Below are 19314 nucleotides of genomic sequence, written 5' to 3' on the forward strand. Positions count from 1 at the left end.
AGAAGAACTGAAAGCTTGTTCTTTTTCTTGTGGAAGCATATCGTCAAGAAAATGTACTTTTCCAAACAAAATGGCGGTCCATTATCATCTTTTAATTACTTGGCACGATGCAGAGTTCTTACTCAATGTTCTTTGGGTTCTTGCAGACTTTGAGCTAAATTCTGCATGGTTTTTTTTTTTTCTCAAGTTGACCACCACCCTATCAATTTTTTTGTTGTTGTTGTAACCATTTATAAAATGTGCATATGCCCAGATTTTAACTTCCAAATGTTCATATTTATAAAATTGGTCTTTGACGTGGAAAAGTGCTTAGCGCCACCTCAGGGTCTATGCCAGGGGTCGACAACATTTGTGTCATGAAGTGCTTTTTTGTGTGTGCGCACATTCATTTCTCGGATTCACATGGTGAACACGGTTGAGAAATGATGCCAGATAAAATGTAGGATAGTATGCAACATTTTATAAAGGAAGCCCCCCATCTTGTAAAATACATTAAAGTATATTTTAGGCATTTAAATGCATAACCTCAAAAGCAGTTTCATTGCAGGGCCCCGTTTTTATTGCCAATCTGAGTACAGACCACAAACAATTCAATGAAATATGGAGTAAATACTTTATTAACATTCCAGATTTCATTAGCATTGCAATATCTCAAAATTAAAATTCTACACAAGAAAAATAAAAATTAAATACATGTTCACAGGATAGGTGCTGGATGGAAAGTAAAGGTTATGCAAGGCAAAAATATACAAACAAAAATTAACTACAATTAGTGAGGTCCCTTGGACGTAACGAACAAAACAAAAACCAGGGAATATGCATGGAGTCGATACCAAGCAAATTGTTTATGTGCAGTTTTCTTTGTAATTACAACGTAACTAGAGTCTTTCACTTTAAAAATCATACTTTTAAAAGCACACTTACTAACATCTGCATTATCTGATCTGAGAATCCGAATGCGTTTTATTCAAACGTGTCTGGGCAAAACTCTTCATCCTATTGATTCTTTCCCTCTATTAGCTACACTAAAACCTATAGTAGTAATTTCTAGTCCACAACCGTCTATAATTGCCACAAAATGCAGTGTTAGAAATGCTTAGTTAACTAAATGCCAGTGAAATCTATAAAATACAAAATACCAACCCTTATAAGCCATATAAAATTATTCTAAAGAATACTGTGTAAATAGAAAAAGACATTAGCTCCTTCATAATGTGTTAATACTGTGGCAAAAACAAACGAGTTAGAATTACTGAGGAGAATACTGAAAGGTTACATACACACCATGTTCCTTCAAATTACACACTTCACAGTTAACTGCCAGAATTACTTACAATGGCAAGTGGTTAAGGGACATTATATATATATAAAAAAAAAAAAAAAACAGATGACTGAATGAAAGGAAAATATCTCTATCAAACCCACAGGGTCCATAACTTGAACTTTTCAATAGATTTGTGGTCAGAAACCATCACAGTATCATAGATATAGTTAAAAAGGCTGTCAGGAGGGAAAAAAAGTAAATGCTTCATACAGACTATATACCCTTCTCCTTTGTAAATGAGCAGGGCACTTAATATGTTTCAGCTACTAAATGAGTGTTGCTTTAATTATGCTTTAATAGTCATTTTCTATTGTGCCACGATAAACATATAACCTACGTGGAGCAGTTGTTTGCCCTAAAATACCCTTAAGATTCATGAACTTTACTGTAGCAGCCGTGTATTCTAGGAAATCAACTTATGAGGCAAAATATAAACTGAATTTAAGTATTTCGATTTGATTTAGCATGAGAGGAGAGGTGACGTGAGAAAAGAGGAATGTTGAAAGACAAACGAAGAAGAAAACATTTGTGGGGCCAGTGCAAGCAGCCCCCCTACCGGCATACGGACATTGTGCAACACATCTCGGCTGTTTTATCGCCTGATCCCTTTAAAAGTCACTCTCAAATGTACCATTTTATGGCCCCTCAAAAGGAACCAATGGTTGTGGGGAGAAAAAAAAGAAAAGGAAAACTGGAGGAAAGGTGAAGGAGAAGAATGAATAGAATGAATCATTCAGTCTTTTGGCACAGGGGGGAAAAAAAAGTGCAACATTCCCATTGTAAAAACTTGATGAACAATGTTTGGTGCAACTTCCGGAGTCACAAACCGCTCTGTCAAGATCCAATTAGAAGTAATGAGTTCAGCTGATGAGTTTTCACCCATAACTGCTCCTGAAAAGGAACATCTTCATTAAGGCTTAAATACGGATGCAATTATATATAATCACAGGCACTCATCCAAACACACCGATTGATCTTGTCATCATTCAAACCATTCTGCACTGCCAAACATGTCCACAAGGAGGCAAAGAGGTGCTTTTTTTACCCCAGAAGTGCAAATAAACAAATGTAAAATGGCTATGGCTGAATGAATACGCTGGAAAATGTGGTCTGTTCTTAATTTTATGTACATTAACAGTTAAGATAATAATGCCTTAGGCTTAACTAAGGAGGATAAGAGGAGCAGATGCCCTACTGAGTGCCAGCTTTACAGGATATAGACGGAAGAAATCACAGGAGTGCATTTAGTGAAGCTCTGCATACAAATTTACCCTTTAATTTTTAGCAAGGAAAATGTAAAGTTACTGCAGTCATTAGCAAACTGGAAACTACTGTATCATCTAGAAATTCACAAACTATGGGACAAGGTGGTGGTCTCTGGCAATAAGAATACATAAAATGCCTGAAAGCACCAGGGTTTTGTCTCTTTACCTTCTACTATCATCTACAAAGCTATTTTAAATTGAAAACTACGCCCAAAAACAAAAGATTTTAAATGGGTCACAGCACTTGAATACACTAAATACAACTAATTCAATTAAAAACACCATAATTAAACCAACTTGAAAACAGAGTAATGAATGAATAATAAATATCAGAATGATCTGAACTAAATCATGCGCTAAAAATGAAATGTTGAACAGGTACTGAATGAATCTGTTAAAAAGATAAATGTACCGATTAATTTGAACCATCTAAGAAATCTGCTTCCCTTGACTATTTCCCAACACTAGATATTTTTTAACCAAACATTCAATCATATCAGACTTTATACAAGACAGAAAAAAAAATTTTTTCAAAAAGATGAAAACCCCAAGATTTTTTTAAAAAATATTTAAAACAGATACATAAGGAAATCACCCATTTACTGGCATTTGTGTTTGCATGTTTTTGTATGAATACATGTTTGTGTTGTGTGTTTTCCTTTTAGTAGTTTATGTTAATGTTATGTTTACTGTATAACTCTTTAAATGTCATTTAGATTTTTTTTTTCTCTTGTAACTGCTCCTGTTTATTATGAATACAAAAACATTTATGCTATACTGCTACTGTGCTTGTTGAAAAAAAAAAAAAGTAGCTTGTTAGAAGCTACGGGATTTAGAAAACAAATGAACTATTGTCTTACACTCCCCTACACTAAATACACTAACAGCACACATCCTAAATTTATTTTGGCCAACTAAATGTCTAGCACAGATCTGCACATTAAATGACTGCCAGGCTCAGCGGGGTGCATGTCTTCAGTCAGACACACCTCCCTTCTGCATCCAATAACAAATCTTCTGTCTACTCTTCACAGACCACAGTGCTCCGCTCACAGCAGCTCCACAGGCCTACTTAAGTTGTAAATGTTCCTCACCTCCAGCTGTCTGCCGGCTCGCCTCAGTTGATGAGAATTCCAGGAGGCCTCCCATCCTCTTCTGTGATGTTCCTGAAGTTATTCTCAGCTTCATCCACAGTCCTAAAGAAGCAAAACATTGAGTGGAACCCAAAATACACTCAACTCTAATAGACCAGAACAGATAAGTAAAGTGCGCTCACATTAAGAAGTCTTTGACGTCCTCGACGGTGAGATCACCAGTGGTGTCCAGAGTGATGTCAGCACTGCTGTTGGGAGAATCCAGGACAGGCGAGGACAAAGCACTCCTCATTTCCTCCAACAGACCTGAGAGAAAGACATCTTATTTTATGCTTTTTCAGCCTGAACAATGAAATCATTGTATTTGATGAAATACAACATGTTTCTTGACAGCGTGATTTGCATCGTCACAAAAGAGGTGAGATCATAGTTTAAGAAAAATTAACTGCTATACGAGACATTCAACATCAAGTACATAAATTAGACCTCAGTCATAAAAAAAAAATTCTAATTTCCAGTAAAACAAAACCGCACAAATGCTGGTAATTTCAGCTAGTTGGGTGAAGAATGACATATATTTTCCATCTATCAAGACTTGAGTGCAGAATTGTTACCTTCAGTTTCAACAGACTTGCTCTCTGCTTGTGTCTTGTGTGTTCCATTAGCCTGTGGTGGGAGCGTCGTGCTGGAACTGCTAAAAAAAGATTGAAATGTGCTGAAAATGCAGAACTACTACTCTCTGAACGTCAGGGACATGACTGATTTCTTCAACACGATCATCCACTAAAAATTACCCATCTGTAACACTACTGTTCAAAGGTTTGGGGTCAGTAAGAGTTAATATTTTTTTTTAAAAGAAGTCTTTTATGCTCACCAAAAATACAGTAAAAACACTGTAACTGTCATATATCACAGTTTCAAGGAATTTTTATATATGTTAAAGGGGTCCTTGAATATGTTTTCACTTTTTTAACTTTAGTTAGTGTGTAATGTTGCTGTCAGAGCATAAACAACATCTGCAAAGTTACTATGCTCAAAGTTCAATGCAAAGGGAGATATTTTCTTTTTTGATTTAAGGACTACAACAAACGGCTGGTAGAAACTACAACAAGCTTCTTCCTGGGTTGGTGACATCACAAACCCCCGAATTTACATAAACCCTGCAACAAGGAAAAGTTGTAACTTCTTCCTGAGTCTCTCCATCAGTGTCGACTCCGGTTTGAACAATGTAAGGCTGAACACCGTTACTGACAATCCTCATTTTGGCTGCGTGAGATTCTCCAGCTTTGTTGTTGATGAGCAACCAAAACTTGAGCTGTTAAAGCTCCGCCCTCTGAGCAGCAGCTCATTTGCATTTAAAAGGGACACACACAAACATGGCTTTTTTTTTGCTCACACCCAAATAGGGGCAAATTTGACAAGCTATAATAAATGATACGTGGATTTTGAGCTGAAACTTCACAGAAGTCTCTGGTTTCCCCAGAATGAATCTATTACATCTTGTAAAAGGGGCATAATAGGTCCCCTTTAAAATATAATTTATTACTCTGATGGTAAAAGCTGAATTTTAAGCATCATTACTCCAGTCTTCAGTGTCACGTGATCCTTCAGAAATCATTCGAATATGATCATTTGCTGCTCAAGAAACATTTCTTAATATCATCAATGTTGTTACGTTCCACATGTGTTGTGTGTGCACTTTTACGCTCCTCTGTCCTGTTTTCTCTCTGTTTGCAGGTCGGTGTTTATTGGCTGCTTCGGCTGCCAATCTTCATGTCTGACGTCATGATGCCCTGCCCATTTGTTGATGCGCCAGCTGTATTTAAGGGCTTGATTTGACCGTGTGTGGCGTGCGCCAGGCCAGCGTACCTCGTGCTCCAACGTGGCCAGTTGTTTCGGGCTATTGCCATTTGTTTCTCCGGTTAACTCACTTTGTGCAGTTTTGCTTTGTGACGTGAGCTTTGATCCATTTATAGATTTGTGTAACGTGTTACAACTGGACAGAACTGTGATACATTTCACCCACAGGATGTTTTGTGAAATCATCCGAGTAGCCCTCCCAACAGTGAAATCTCACTGATCCAGAATAACAATTGCATCCTGAACATCAAATATCTTCTAACCGGCTGCGACTGTGATGCCCAGGAGTTTTGCATTCAGAGTTGACAGGCAGATTAAGGCACCCGGGCGGGACACTGTTAAACTGTGATTGGTGAAATCTGTTACTCACCTGTGTGCAGAGAGATCGTGAGGTCGCTCCACATCCACTCGACACAGCGGCTCCGTGATCACACGAGCTGACAGCGAGAAGCGCTCGTACTCCGAGGGTGAAATCAGGTAGAATCCTAATACCGTTAAAGGCAATTCAGTTGAAACTCATTCAAGTAAAAAGGCGCAGAGCTAGAAATTATTTACAGGCTCTTTGAGAATGAGCTACTAACCTTGTCCAGTCTTAGTGAACACACAAGAAGCAATGCCACTGATGTCTTCTTTGCGAATGCAGTCGTAGCGTACTTGCGGTCTCAGTGCTGGCACACTGAACACGTGCATGTCACCCAGATTGGTAAGGCACACTAGAGCGTTCTCCGAGTACTCTTCAGAGCTCACGCTGGTGAAGTTTGACAGCGCCACCTTCCGTACTCGACAGCCCTCATGGGCGGTCAACTTGAACTTGGTCTTCGCACTTACTTTAGGCAGCGTGAAAACCTACACAAAGCAGAAGAAGGATTATTCACTTCTAATCCTCCTTTTTACGATCCACTTAATGGTAGTAGATCTAGTTGTAAAAATCCCAACCTTAAACTGCTCCTCAGAAGCAATAAGAACTGAGTGGCTGCCCTGCATGTCTGGAGCTTTGGCCAGATCTCTGGAGACTTCATACGGCTCCGGCAGAGGGGTCCCTCGACCATCCAGCACAGCGATGGACACCACTGGAGCTCTGTGCATGAGCTGGATCTCTTTCCCCAGCAGGGCCTCCACATTCTGCTCAGAGAACTTCTCCTGTGAGGGGACGTCCAGAGCGTATGCGTACACGGAGCCAGAGTTTGTGCCGGCCCACATTGTAGGGCCATGATGCGTTCCTGAGAAACAGGGAAAAAAATGCCGTCAACCAGGTGGCCTATGGCATGCCAAATTGAACAGATTTTTTTCCAAAACAATAAATGTTTGTCTTAAAGGATTAGTCCACTTTTAAATAAACGTTTCCTGATAATTTACTCACCCCCATGTCATCCAAGATATCCATGTCTTTCTTTCTTCAGTCAAAAAAGAAATTAAAGTTTTTGATGAAAACATTCCAGGATTTTTCTCCTTATAGTTGAAGGTCATAATTAGTTTCACTGCAGCTTCAAATTGTTCAACACGATCCCAGATGAGAAATAAGGGTCTTATCTAGTGAAACCATCGCTCAAATTGAAAATTATATTAGTTTTAACCAGAAATGCTCATCTTGAACTAGCTCTCTTCTTCTCCTCTATTTGAATTCCAGCAGTGTAGACACTGCTAAGCGTATTACTGCCCTCCACAGGTCAAAGTTTGAACTAATATTTTATATGCAATATGCTAGTTCAATAGTATATAACAATTAGTTCAAACTTTGGTCTGTGGAGGGCAGTAATACACTTAGCAGTGTCTACACTGCTGGAATTCAAATAGAGAAGAAGAAGAAGAGAGCTAGTTCAAGATGAGCATTTATGGTTAAAACTAATATAATTTTCAATTTTTTTTCAATAAAATGATGGTTTCCCTAGATAAGACCCTTATTTCTCATCTGGGATCGTGTTGAACAATTTGAAGCTGCAGTGAAACTAATTATGACCTTCAACTATAAGGAGAAAAATCCTGAAATGTTTTCATCAAAAAACTTAATTTCTTTTCAACTAAAGAAAGAAAGACATGGATATCTTGGGTGAATAAATTATCAGGAAAAGTTTATTTAAAAGTGAACTAATCCTTTAATATCCTCATTTACAAAACACAAACATGATTTGATCTTAGTTTTTAAAAAACAGAAATGAAAGAAAAACTGACATGAAAATATTATTTGCAGGATTGTAACCACCACACATTAACAGACAGAATCTCAAACTTTTACATTTAGTTTAACATTTTTTTTTAAAGGAATTAGTATTCCCCCAACACTGAAGTTTTGGGCATCTCTGTTATATAACATCTGATTCCACTTATCAATTATTAGCAGCATTCTCCATGACCTGATTTGGAGGCTGAAAGCAGCATTTCTCAATTCTGTGTGTTTTGTTTGAACACATTTTTTAGTTTTCCCTATTCAGTCAGCACAGATGTTCAGACAACAGTGATCTGACTTGACCTATTATAATGTTCCAATAACATAAACCATTCACACCCATAACTGCACAGTACAAACAAAGTTTTTCCCTCCATTATTGTGAAACATTTTAATATATTGCACTAATAAACAATAATACTTTGTTCAGAACTCCCTCATGGAAAATTTAGCTCTCCCCAAACATGATCTGATCACTATTGTGCAAGAGACTGTCTGAGTTAAGAGGTCATATATTTTGAAGATGAGGAAAATGAGGCTGCCTTGTGCTTGTGAGCCAGACGTCATAATATAAAGTGACAGCATAAATTACTTCAACAATCCTTCTCTCTACACTCATCAGAGCTCTAGATAGACTGAAAGCAAAATAGCTTATGCCCGTCTGATATTTTAGCTTAATGAACTGGTATAATAACAGATGGATAAAACGGGCATGTAGAACTGATCAAGTCAAACTAGGGCTGCGACTAGATTCAATAATTCAATGTTAATAGATCACAAATAATCTTAACTTTAATAAGTTCAGTATTCTTGCAATATTTTTGCATCCTGTTTGGATTTAATTTATAGAATAGATCTGAGAGTATGGAATCCTATTGTCGAATTTGGTTAACACACACACACACACACACACACACACACACAAATACGTCACAATTTACATTAGGTGCCGTGATTACTATGTACTAACAAATACTATGACTATGGATTTACTGTGTAACTGTGTTCTGGAAAATTCTTACATTTACTGTTAATGAGTTTGAGGTATGGTTAGGTTTAGGAGCATTGTTGGGGAAAGATACCTTTAAAAGTAATGCATTACAATATTGTGTTACTTCCTAAAAAAAGTAACCAATTGCGTTAGTTACTTTTTATGGAAAGTAATGTGTTAAGTTACTTTTGCGTTACTCTTTCCTCATCTGGGCTGGGCTATTTGTTTTTATAACAACAAAAAAGTTCTATTATTGGCAAATGTAAATGCCCTTTCACACCAGAAGTGAAATGAATAAGCCTGAATAAGGAAATGCAAATTCACACCTGTACAGTAGAGGGCGCAGCTCAGACAAACAAGCCTTTCAGCTGTGCTGCTATTGTGGTATACAGAAGAATATGACACAGTAGTAGTAGTAGTAAATGAGTAAATGTATGCTCACATTTACTCTAGAACTAGTCCAGAATAACCATCATGTTCACACAGCGCACACAACACCTCTACACTTACTCCCGATTTCTCTCAACATGACCACAGGAGAGCTGTCAGTCAGTAAATTGGAAAACAAAGGAACTTGCGTTACTTATTTGAAAAAGTAACTCAGACATTATGTTGTAAATTTAAAAATATTGCATTACTTTACTAGTTACTAGTAATCTGATTATGTAAATTAAGTTATTTGTAATGAGTTACCTCCAAAACTGTTTAGGAGTAAATGTGGGGTTTGGGTTAGTGTTATGATTATAGGAGTTAGAGTTAACAAATGTTACTTAAATGCAAGTACTTAAAATGACTTTAGTACTCGAAATTTTATCAAGGCCACCTAATTAAAAAATAACTAACTAAAAAAGCCCATTTAAGGCATGTCACATTGTGCCCTTTTTCCTCACAATTCTCACCATCTCTGAGGAATGTGTCAGCGAAGCAGAGGCAGCGCACCACTCCAGACAGTGAGTCGTCTGCAGAGCGGGGCTCAATCCGTCTCTGCACTGGTGCCACCTCAGCATCATGCTCCGCCAATTGGGCGTTAGCCTCCTGCACCTGACGCAAACAAGAAGAGCATCTTAAAAGAAACTAGTAATCAACAGGTCAGCAGACTCAAACAATGGCCTGTGAGATGGTGATACATGTATGGGAGATTTCTAGACACTCACTTTACTGGTGGGACTATTAACCACGGCACGTTTCTTTCCTGAGACTCTGCTCTTTCGGATTCTTCTGAAGGACTGGCGCAGGGATTTCTTCAGAGACTTCACTCGAGACAGTGGGCCCTCCATAGCCAGGGAGTCATTGGGGTGTAGGGTGCACCTATGAAAAGAACCTTCCTTTGAAGAAAACTCCATTCATACAAAAGTCAGATCTTTATTAATATCCTATGAGGTTATTCTACTGTAACTGCTGAAGGAAATGCTTATTCAGTTTAGGGTTTAATTGCATATCTATAACAATGCAATGCATTCATTGGGTAATTCAATGAATAACCCAAATAATAATGTTGTTTAATTTTAATATTAAGAGTTATTTTATTATATGGTTGTGTAAAATTATTATTGTTATTACTAATACTATTAATAATACTTTTTACTTTTTTTGTTCACATATAATTATTGACTACGTTTTTGAGTTTGTGTTCTGGAATATTTGTAGAATTTGTTTGGAAGTTGCAGTTTCTGCATAATAATCATGTTTTCATTAATTTTATGACCCTGCTTAATTTGAAGACGTGCTTGTACATGACAAATTTCACATATATTTGAATTATTCATTTAGTAGAAACATTCTACCTATAGGCTTCAACCATTAAGATATTAACAAGTTACCAGAGCCAGTATCCTATCAACTCAAATTCTGCTACTGAGAAAGCCCTAATTCAGAAAAGTGCAATATCTTCATAGCAAATGACATCAGTCTCTTTCAGTTTGAAGCACTGATTACTGTATAAGTGCTCCTGGCCAACTAACACAGCAGCCTTGGAAGGCCCCATGAGTTACCTCGCCAGCACTGGACTCCGCCGATGGTAGTCAAAGAGGCCAAAGCCATGACTGGTGCCAAAGGCAATGAGGTTCCACTCTGCGTGCAGGGTTACCGCAGTAACGGCTGCAGGCGGCATGCACTGCACCAGGACAACCGGCTGGAATCCAGGAGCAAACACTACTGAGCCGATCTTAGGAGGCAGCCGGTCATGACCCTTCCACGTAAAACCCTCTCGGTCCTGGAGCAGGTCCACTGTGGCCACATCAATCATGTGATCTGATTTCTCATCGCTAAGAACCATAACTATAACCTGTGAACAGAGCTTAGGAATTACTATCATTTATTTTTGTGCAGACAATAGCCATTTGAAAACCTAGTGAGCTTCCCATTTAGGCAACATTATTAAGGCTCGTTCACCGCAAGGACGATTAACTATAAAGATAACAATAACAGTTACTACATTAGTGCCCACGCCAGCGGACAATATTATTCTGTTTATTTGAATTGCGCTGCAATTTTGTCTGATTTGACTGTACCTATTTTACTTCTTATACTGTTATAATGGCTATTGTTGTTAATTTAAATATTATTGTTCAATAAATATTTTATATAAATAACATGCCGTATATTTTGGTATTGAGAAAGAGTCTGTTAGTGATTTCGACTTCAGTAAAAGTTACATTAATACGCCATTAGATGGCGGCAAAGACCGTCTTTATGAGTGAGTCAGTCATTCACAAAGACTTTTATATTGAAATGGACTGAAACAAGGACATTGTTTTTATTTTAAACAATATCTTACGAGACGCAACTGACTGAATGCATTGACTAGAAGCGCTGTCATGGGAATGTCTTAAATGTTAAAAGGACAAAGATATCGCTTTCCTCAGCGGACATTCAAACTGATTTTGTGATTAGCTGATATTCTTCAGGTCAATCTTATATTCATAGATGCAGGTAACACACTCGCTTAGTCGATCTCTCTCTCATAATACTCTACTCTATATATTACAATGAGCTTTAATGAAGCAAATTAGTAATGGAGGCTTGGGCTCAACTGTTAAACTGTCAACTTGAGATTTGAGTAAGTGGTAGAAAGAAATAGTTCATTTATTTAAATATTCATCACAAAAGAGGGATATTTAAAGTCTATTTACACACTTGTGCCATCAAACTGTTGTATAAACTCAATATCACACTCGTAGCCATGTGATATGGCACTATATCAGCACTGCTGTGATTACCCATGGCTGAATCACAGCTGTGCTGATATAGAGATAAAGCACAGCTATGAGTGCGATATTGCTTATATATTTATATATTCAAATAGGACGGGTCTCCCTAAGGAAGCAGGATGAATCCATGTTTCATAAATTGTTTTTGACCGACAGAGTCAAGATGTTATAAGGTTTCATTATGGTTAGAATGTTGCCAATGTAGACAGCAGGGTTGCTTACTAGGCTTTGAAACAAAGCTACTGAAATAAAAATATATTTGTATTAATCATTAAAAACTAGGGATCCTACTTGTCCAGCAGTTCCAGCCACCACTAGTTTTCCACTGTATTTACAGAGGCTGATCTTCTGGATCCCTAGTCTAGGATCATCACTGTATGGGTCAAAACAGCCCACCTGGATATAAATGAAAAGCAAACACAGATTGTTATTCTTCACTGATTCCTAAAGCTGTACAAACAGTGCTGCAATATCTAATTTATGAGGAATGCATAGTGTAAAAACACACCTGAGCCAATCAAGTCCATTGTAAAGCCCAAAGTATACTTCGGTTTTTACATGTATGTAAGGGTCCGAGTACTGGATATGACACAAAGTCACACATGCGCATTGAATTTGTTTTGCACTAACCAGGTGTCCCATAAGGTGGCAACACTGGCTGGGGTCATTGTTTCACAGTAGAAAACAAAACTAAAGAGACAGAACAACAACAAAACACCCGCATTGACAAGCACTCGTGTGAATGGGTTATGAGATAGCCGCAACTTTAGTTTTAAAGAATACAAAGACATTTTTATCAGTCATAACTTCTGCGCAGACACTAAACAAAGATGAAACTTTCTAGAGCACGTGTCGACTGCCTCAAATGGAGTGATCAAATGGAGTATACTTTGAAAGTCTACGCGTTCAACTGTACGCATACACTAGCGTATGCATACAGTTGAACGCGTAGCCTTTCAAAGTAAAAAAAAAAGAAAAAAAAAAAAAAAAAAAGAAATATACTTTGGGCTTAACTGTCACAAAGACAAAACATCTTCTACATGAAGGGGAGAGGGAAAAAAAAAAAAAAAAAAAAAAAAATCAAATACCATCCATACAGCCTTAAAGAAAAAGCATCAGCCATAGACAACATGTTATGAACAATATATAAGGCAATCGGTAACAATATAAGACTGTATTTCCTTCCCCTCTAGACACATTGACCCTCAACCATGTCTGCTCCTGGCCAAACAGATGCAGACGAAGACAAGAACAAAGAAAATAGGAATGTGCATGTTATGAGGAGGAAAAAAAAAAAAAAAGGCAATTCAACAGTGGCATCCAGCACAGCAATGTGCTTCACTTTCAGGAGATGCTAGCAAAGCATTTCAATCATCAGACAGAATCTGCTTTTAATTAAGGTGCAAAAGGAATCAACTCCAATGTGAATCCCATATGCTAAAGTGGGCCACATGCCAGACTGCAGTCGGCATTTTATGGAGAAGCTGAAGAAGAGGAAAAGGTGGATTAGGAAAACAAAAAGAGACATGAGAGGTCAAGAAACACGCCGAGCTAAAGCTGCCCTTGTTGTGAAAGAAAACAGTGAGTAAAGTAAAGTAAAATAAAATAACATATATCCTAGTGTTCAGATTATGTTATTTAAGCTTTGTTTTAAAAGTGAAAAAAATCATCATAACTCCCAAATAATCCCTGACCTTTCTGAAAGGAGGCCATTCCTCCTCCCCAGCCTGCGTCAAGCTGTCGTTGTGGTCACAGTCTGTTTGAAAGATATTCGCTGTGCTCAGTTTGTACAGAGGTTTGAGCGACACTCCCGATGCATCCCAGAAGCGCACTGTACCATCCTCATGACTAAAAAAAAACAAATAAACCGAAAAAATCATCCTGACAACTGATCCAGATAAACAGTAATGCGTTTCATTAAAGCCTGTGGTATATTCTATCAAAAACTTTAAGAAAAATGTAAGCAGCTTTTCAAATAACTTGATTTCGATTTGTAATTGGTAATGGTAACAAAGATAAAAAAGATAAAATAAAATAAGATAAAAAAGATAAAATAAAAAAAAGATAAAAAAGATAAAATAAAAAACAAAAAACAAAACAAAAAACAAAACAAAACAAAACAAAACAAAACAAAACAAAAAACAACAAAACAAAAAACAACAAAACAAAAAACACAAAATACCAACCCAGTTAACAGCAGTTCTTTCTGCTTTGGATCAGGTGCTAAGTTTTTCCCTCCACATATTGGCCAATTCTGTCAAAATACAGGAGGAAAAAACACTCAGGGCGGCCACTTCAACGAAAAAACATCTGGCAAACTTTAAATTCTGTAATGAAATAACATTAAATAAGAACTTTGATGCTGGTTTATGTTTTACTGGAGGTTGTTAAATAAAACTCATTTCAGAAAGTCAAATCACTTGCTTCTAAGCTATTAAATCTAAAAATACAGTACGAGCATGCTGAATTAAATTAATTCATTTATATAACAGTAACAAAAACTAAGAGAGGTGTTTGTTTTATGTTAACATTATACACATAACAGATGTTATATGAAATGCAAATATTTAGCTTTCTGCTGAAGTGGAAGAAACACAAGACATATGTAAACGGAGGAAAGCCAACTATATGTCAGTTATTGAAACGGCAACACATAATTTGCAACGTTCTACACATTCTCCAGAATTTGCAAGTTGATTTTTATTTGCCTTTTCTCATTATACAGTATTTTGAAAGAATTTGAAACAAATGTTTAAATAAAACAATCATTTTTTAATATAATTCAATAATACTTTCACCAATATGAGTAATCTCACTCGGCTCCAACCTTTTAAAAACTTTCCACCAAATTTCCTGTCAAACCAACAAAGAACATGTAAAAAAGTGGAAGTTTTGGGTCTCTGTGTGGAGTCTTTAAATTACCTCGTAGTTCTGCAGAGGATACTGCTGTTGGCCAGCACTGATCACTCTCTCCCACAACTTGGGAGGCACATTTGAGATGTGACATGAACAGGTGATGGCAGAGGAGTGCAGAGGAGCCAGATAGGGAGCAGGGACAGTGGGCCAGCCAGCCATCTGAAGATCAATCACTACCAGCTCCTCTTCCAAAAGAACCACAAGGGCTGATGGGTCATCAAATTCTGTCAGGCACAAAAATAACCAAAGTTCATACACAGGAAATAAAAATAACCATTTAGCAGACGCATGTATCATTAGTGATTTATAGGAGACTTATTACAGGAACAGTTCCACCGGAGCAACCCGGGTCCAAGTGCCCTGATCAAGGGTACAATGGTGACAGTTTAGTGATTGCCCCATGAAGGGGTTTGAACCCATAACTATGGCTGGACAATATGACGGTATATACACCATGGTAGAAGTGAAATGGATTCTGCTGTATTGTTTATGACGGCATGTATTAAAAAAAAAAATCCACCCATAAGAGTCACCTAATAGGGGGATTCCCCCATTTTCAAAAATGAAATTTGGACCCTGAATGAACGTCTGTCAAAATTCTGATTGAAGCATCCCTATTAATAATTTTACATGATAAAAAGGTTTCAAAAAGATTGGTATCAGTGATCGTATCAGTAGATACTGTTGCCTGTGATCATCAATCAGTGATCGGCTCCTAAAATCCTGATTGGAGCACCCTTATTATTCAACAACAATCCAAATCTTTAAGCACTAGGCCACACCACCTGACCCGCTCACCCTTATCTCTGTCTGTGCAGTGAATGGTGAAGAAGTCTATGACACGCGAGGTGAAGTCCAGGGTGACGTGGCTGCTGTCCTGCAGGATGGTTAAGCAGTGCCTGTCTCCATAGCTGGCTCTGGGCATACCGCCACTGAACAACACTAGAGGAGCTCTACAGAGACAAACAGAGGAGACCCTCCTGAGTCAAACAAGCAGAGCCGAAACATGAGATTATGGGATTTCATTTCTCACACATTACGGCACAAACCCTGATTCTGTTGTCCTCCACAGGATCTTGTTCACGGCTTTGCAGGGAAAGGGGCCTGAGAGGAATAACACATAAGAGAAAAAAGACAGAGAAACAGAGTTTGAGAGAAACCACCAAAAATACAAAAATCTTGGCAGAGAAGATGTTAAAAATTGGAAAATATCCATAGATTCCCCAAGTGGTTTGTGTCAACAAACCATCAGCTAACAGTGAAGAGTGCATTTGAGGTTTACGATCCCTTTAATAGGTCTGGAGAAGGATTTTAATGGCCTATTACAAAAGTTGAACGGACTCTAAGCTTTGCTATAGAACAACATTTCCTGACATTGTGCAAGTTAAGCAAACATTACATCATGACCAGCCATCTATGAGCTTATGGCTACTGGAATTACTACCGTACATCTAAAACGGCACAAAACATGATGTTCATTTACATGCATGGTAAATGTTTGATTTCAGTTGGAATAAAACAATAGCTAGTCTTTTTAAAATGTCATGTAAATGCTTTACTATGACTGAAATTGTACCACAAATCAAGCAATTGGAGCTTGGCTTTGTTCAGCATTATACAACAACTGGCCAACAACTGATGTCGACTCATACTTAATCCTTCAAATATTGTGTCATGTACGCATATTTCATCCTTCGTATTGTGTCGTACAGTACCATTTAAAAGTCTGGGTAAGATTGTTAAAGTTTCTGAAAGAAGCAGCCATTACTCCAGTCTTCAGTTTCACATGATCTTTCAGAAATCATTCTTATCCTACCCGAATTCCAGAAACGTTGGGACATTTTTTAACATAGATAAATGTTTAAACTGAGAAATTTTACAATTTTATGCACAAAATCAGCTCATTTCAAATTTGATGCCTGCTACAGGTCTCAAAATAGTTGGGACGGGGACATGTTTACCATGGTGTAGCATCTCCTCTTCTTTTCAAACAGTTTGAAGATGTCTGGGCATTGAGCTTATGAGTTTCTGGAGTTTTGGTGTTGAAATTTGGTCCCATTCTTGCCTGATATAGGTTTCCAGCTGCTGAAGAGTTCGTGGTCGTCATTCGTTTAATGATGCGCCAAATGTTTTCTATAGGTGAAAGATCTCCACTGCAGGCAGACCAATTCAGCACCTGAACTCTTCTACTGTACGATGAAGCCATGCTGTTGTAATAGCTGCAGTATGTGGTTTTGCATTGTCCTGCTGAAATACACAAGCCCTTCCCTGAAACAGATTTCATCTAGAGGGGAGCATATGTTGCTCTAAAACCTTTCAACATTCATAGTGCCCTCCAAAACATGCAAGCTGCCCATACCGTATGCACTTATGCACCCCCATACCATCAGAGATGCTGGCTTTTAACCTGAGCGCTTATGACACGCTGGAAGGTCTCCCTCCTCTTTAGCCCGGAGGACACGGTGTCCGTGATTTCCAACAAGAATGTCAAATTTGGACTCGTCTGACCACAGAACACTTTTCCACTTTGAAACAGTCCATTTTAAATGAGCCTTGGCCCACAGGACACGACGGCGCTTCTGGACCATGTTCATATGGCTTCCTTTTTGCATGATAGAGCTTTAGTTGGCATCTGCAGATGGCACGGCGGATTGTGTTTAACGACAGTGGTTTCTGGAAGTATTCCTGGGCCCATTTAGTAATTTCATTGACACAATCATGCTGATGTGTGATGCCCAAAGACCACGAGCATCCAATAAAGGTCTTTGGCCTTGTCCCTTACGCACAGACATTTCTCCAGTTTCTCTGAATCTTTTGATGATGTTATGCACTATACATGATGAGATTTGCAAAGCCTTTGCAATTTGACATTGAGGAACACTGTTTTTAAAGTATTCCACAATCTTTTTAAGCACTCCTTTACAGCTCTGCCCATCTTTACTTCTGAGAGACTCTGCCTCTCTAAGACATCCCTTTTATAGCTAATCATGATAAAGACCTGATATCAATTAACTTATTTAGTTGCTAGATGTTCTCCCAGCTGAACCTTTTCAAAATTTCTTGCTTTTTCAGCCATTTGTTGCCCCTGTGCCAACTTTTTTGAGACCTGTCGCAGGCATCAAATTTGAAATGAGCTCATTTAGTGGATAAAAGTGTAAAATTTCTCAGTTTAAACATTTGTTATCCATGTTCTATTGTGAATAAAATATTGGCTCATGTGATTTGAAAGTCTTTTAGTTTTAATTTTATTCAAATTTAAAAAAAACGTCCCAATATTTCCAGAATTCCGGTTGTATGCTGATTTGCTTTTCAAATATTTCTTATATAACTGTGCAACAAACTCACTGCTAACAAAATCTGTTTGTGTGAAACAAATAGAAAAAGGAAAGGCTGTGTAATTGGCATGTGTTATGGCTCACCATATGGTATGGTGGATGAGATCGGGTCACGAGTGCAGGGATTGCTGCTGCTGACAGCCCACACCATGTATCCGCCATCACTATGGGAACTAACAAAGCTGTTCCCGGACCGTTCCCAGACCAAACTCTCCAGCTGCTGCAAGAGTGACAGTCCCACACAATACAGAATGCCAAAAAAGGACCAAAGACGATGAAAGGAAGTCAAAAGGTTTGAGTTAAACCATCTGGACATCTTAACATCAAGCACAGATGATTTAAAGATGCAATTTAAGCTGTATTATGAATCTTAGACAGATCTCTTGACCTGCTCCCTTTGAAAGTCAGGAGCGCAATTATTTGACATTTACAGACAAACTTTAAACACTGATGTCTATGTTTCTATTTTAATTCAATGTGTTTCAAGCACATGGCCGCAAAGAGTGTTGAAAGCTATTTGAGAGACATCAAACAAACTTGGACACACACCCACCTGCTTTCCCAGGAAAAGGTTGTCTACATGCCGACTGTTGAGATCCCAGAGTACAACCAGACCTCTGCTGTAACCAATGAGGATTTTATCAGAGTCTTTCGGATGTTCCTGCAGGGACTCCACAGGCCCCAATGATTTTCCACACTTGTACTCCTCTGGAACGCTGAAGAGGGGAATAAGGAGACATGTGAATAAAATTACAAACAGCAAAGATTTTATTCAGCATACATCAAAGATACAGAAAACCTACAGATAAATGACAAAACCAAGCACTATGCTGCACCAGAGAACATTTGGAAGATTTATTCTCTTTGTAGTGCCGCTCAGCTGCACTTCTATTTGGTGAAAAACCCAAATCTGAGTACACAGTACTTAACTCCCCAAACACAGAGCGCTACTGAAGTACACATCAGAGGTTACAGCAAAACTTCACTCAACACTTTTATTCTCAGCAGATTCAAATGCAGGCTTGTGTGGAAAAGCATTTCACATGGAAAAATGTGCAGGTCTCAGGGTTCAATGAGTGAAGCATAAACCAAGCTGCAAGCTTTGAGAACAATGTATTGAACATTTGGTAACAATTACTCTTGATTCATGTTTGCA

The 19314-nt window shown here is 38.0% G+C and overlaps 1 protein-coding gene across 5 annotated transcripts in view; it reads right to left on the reverse strand.

The window, feature by feature from the left end:
• Nucleotides 1-594: 594 nt before the first annotated feature.
• llgl1 (LLGL scribble cell polarity complex component 1) overlaps nt 595-19314 on the reverse strand; it is a 39809-nt gene continuing 21089 nt past the window's right edge. The window contains exons 6-23 of one of the 5 annotated variants that reach the window (XM_048192220.1): nt 18712-18874; nt 18243-18375; nt 15873-15927; nt 15622-15776; nt 14830-15047; nt 14094-14161; nt 13602-13755; nt 12199-12303; nt 10690-10982; nt 9853-10006; nt 9598-9739; nt 6480-6763; nt 6125-6389; nt 5914-6028; nt 4298-4377; nt 3866-3989; nt 3684-3785; nt 595-2215 (exon numbers count right to left, since the gene is read on the reverse strand). In XM_048192220.1, the coding sequence (XP_048048177.1) occupies nt 3707-3785; nt 3866-3989; nt 4298-4377; nt 5914-6028; nt 6125-6389; nt 6480-6763; nt 9598-9739; nt 9853-10006; nt 10690-10982; nt 12199-12303; nt 13602-13755; nt 14094-14161; nt 14830-15047; nt 15622-15776; nt 15873-15927; nt 18243-18375; nt 18712-18874 (2587 nt within the window). In that variant the 3' untranslated portion in view covers nt 595-2215; nt 3684-3706. Of the gene's footprint in view, nt 2216-3320; nt 3332-3683; nt 3786-3865; nt 3990-4297; nt 4378-5913; nt 6029-6124; nt 6390-6479; nt 6764-9597; nt 9740-9852; nt 10007-10689; nt 10983-12198; nt 12304-13601; nt 13756-14093; nt 14162-14829; nt 15048-15621; nt 15777-15872; nt 15928-18242; nt 18379-18711; nt 18875-19314 lie in introns of those variants that run through there. The other 4 variants (XM_048192198.1, XM_048192213.1, XM_048192192.1 and 1 more) reach the window with 4 other exon arrangements.

Source organism: Megalobrama amblycephala, linkage group LG1 (genome assembly GCF_018812025.1).
Source record: "Megalobrama amblycephala isolate DHTTF-2021 linkage group LG1, ASM1881202v1, whole genome shotgun sequence".
Lineage (NCBI taxonomy): Eukaryota > Metazoa > Chordata > Actinopteri > Cypriniformes > Xenocyprididae > Megalobrama > Megalobrama amblycephala.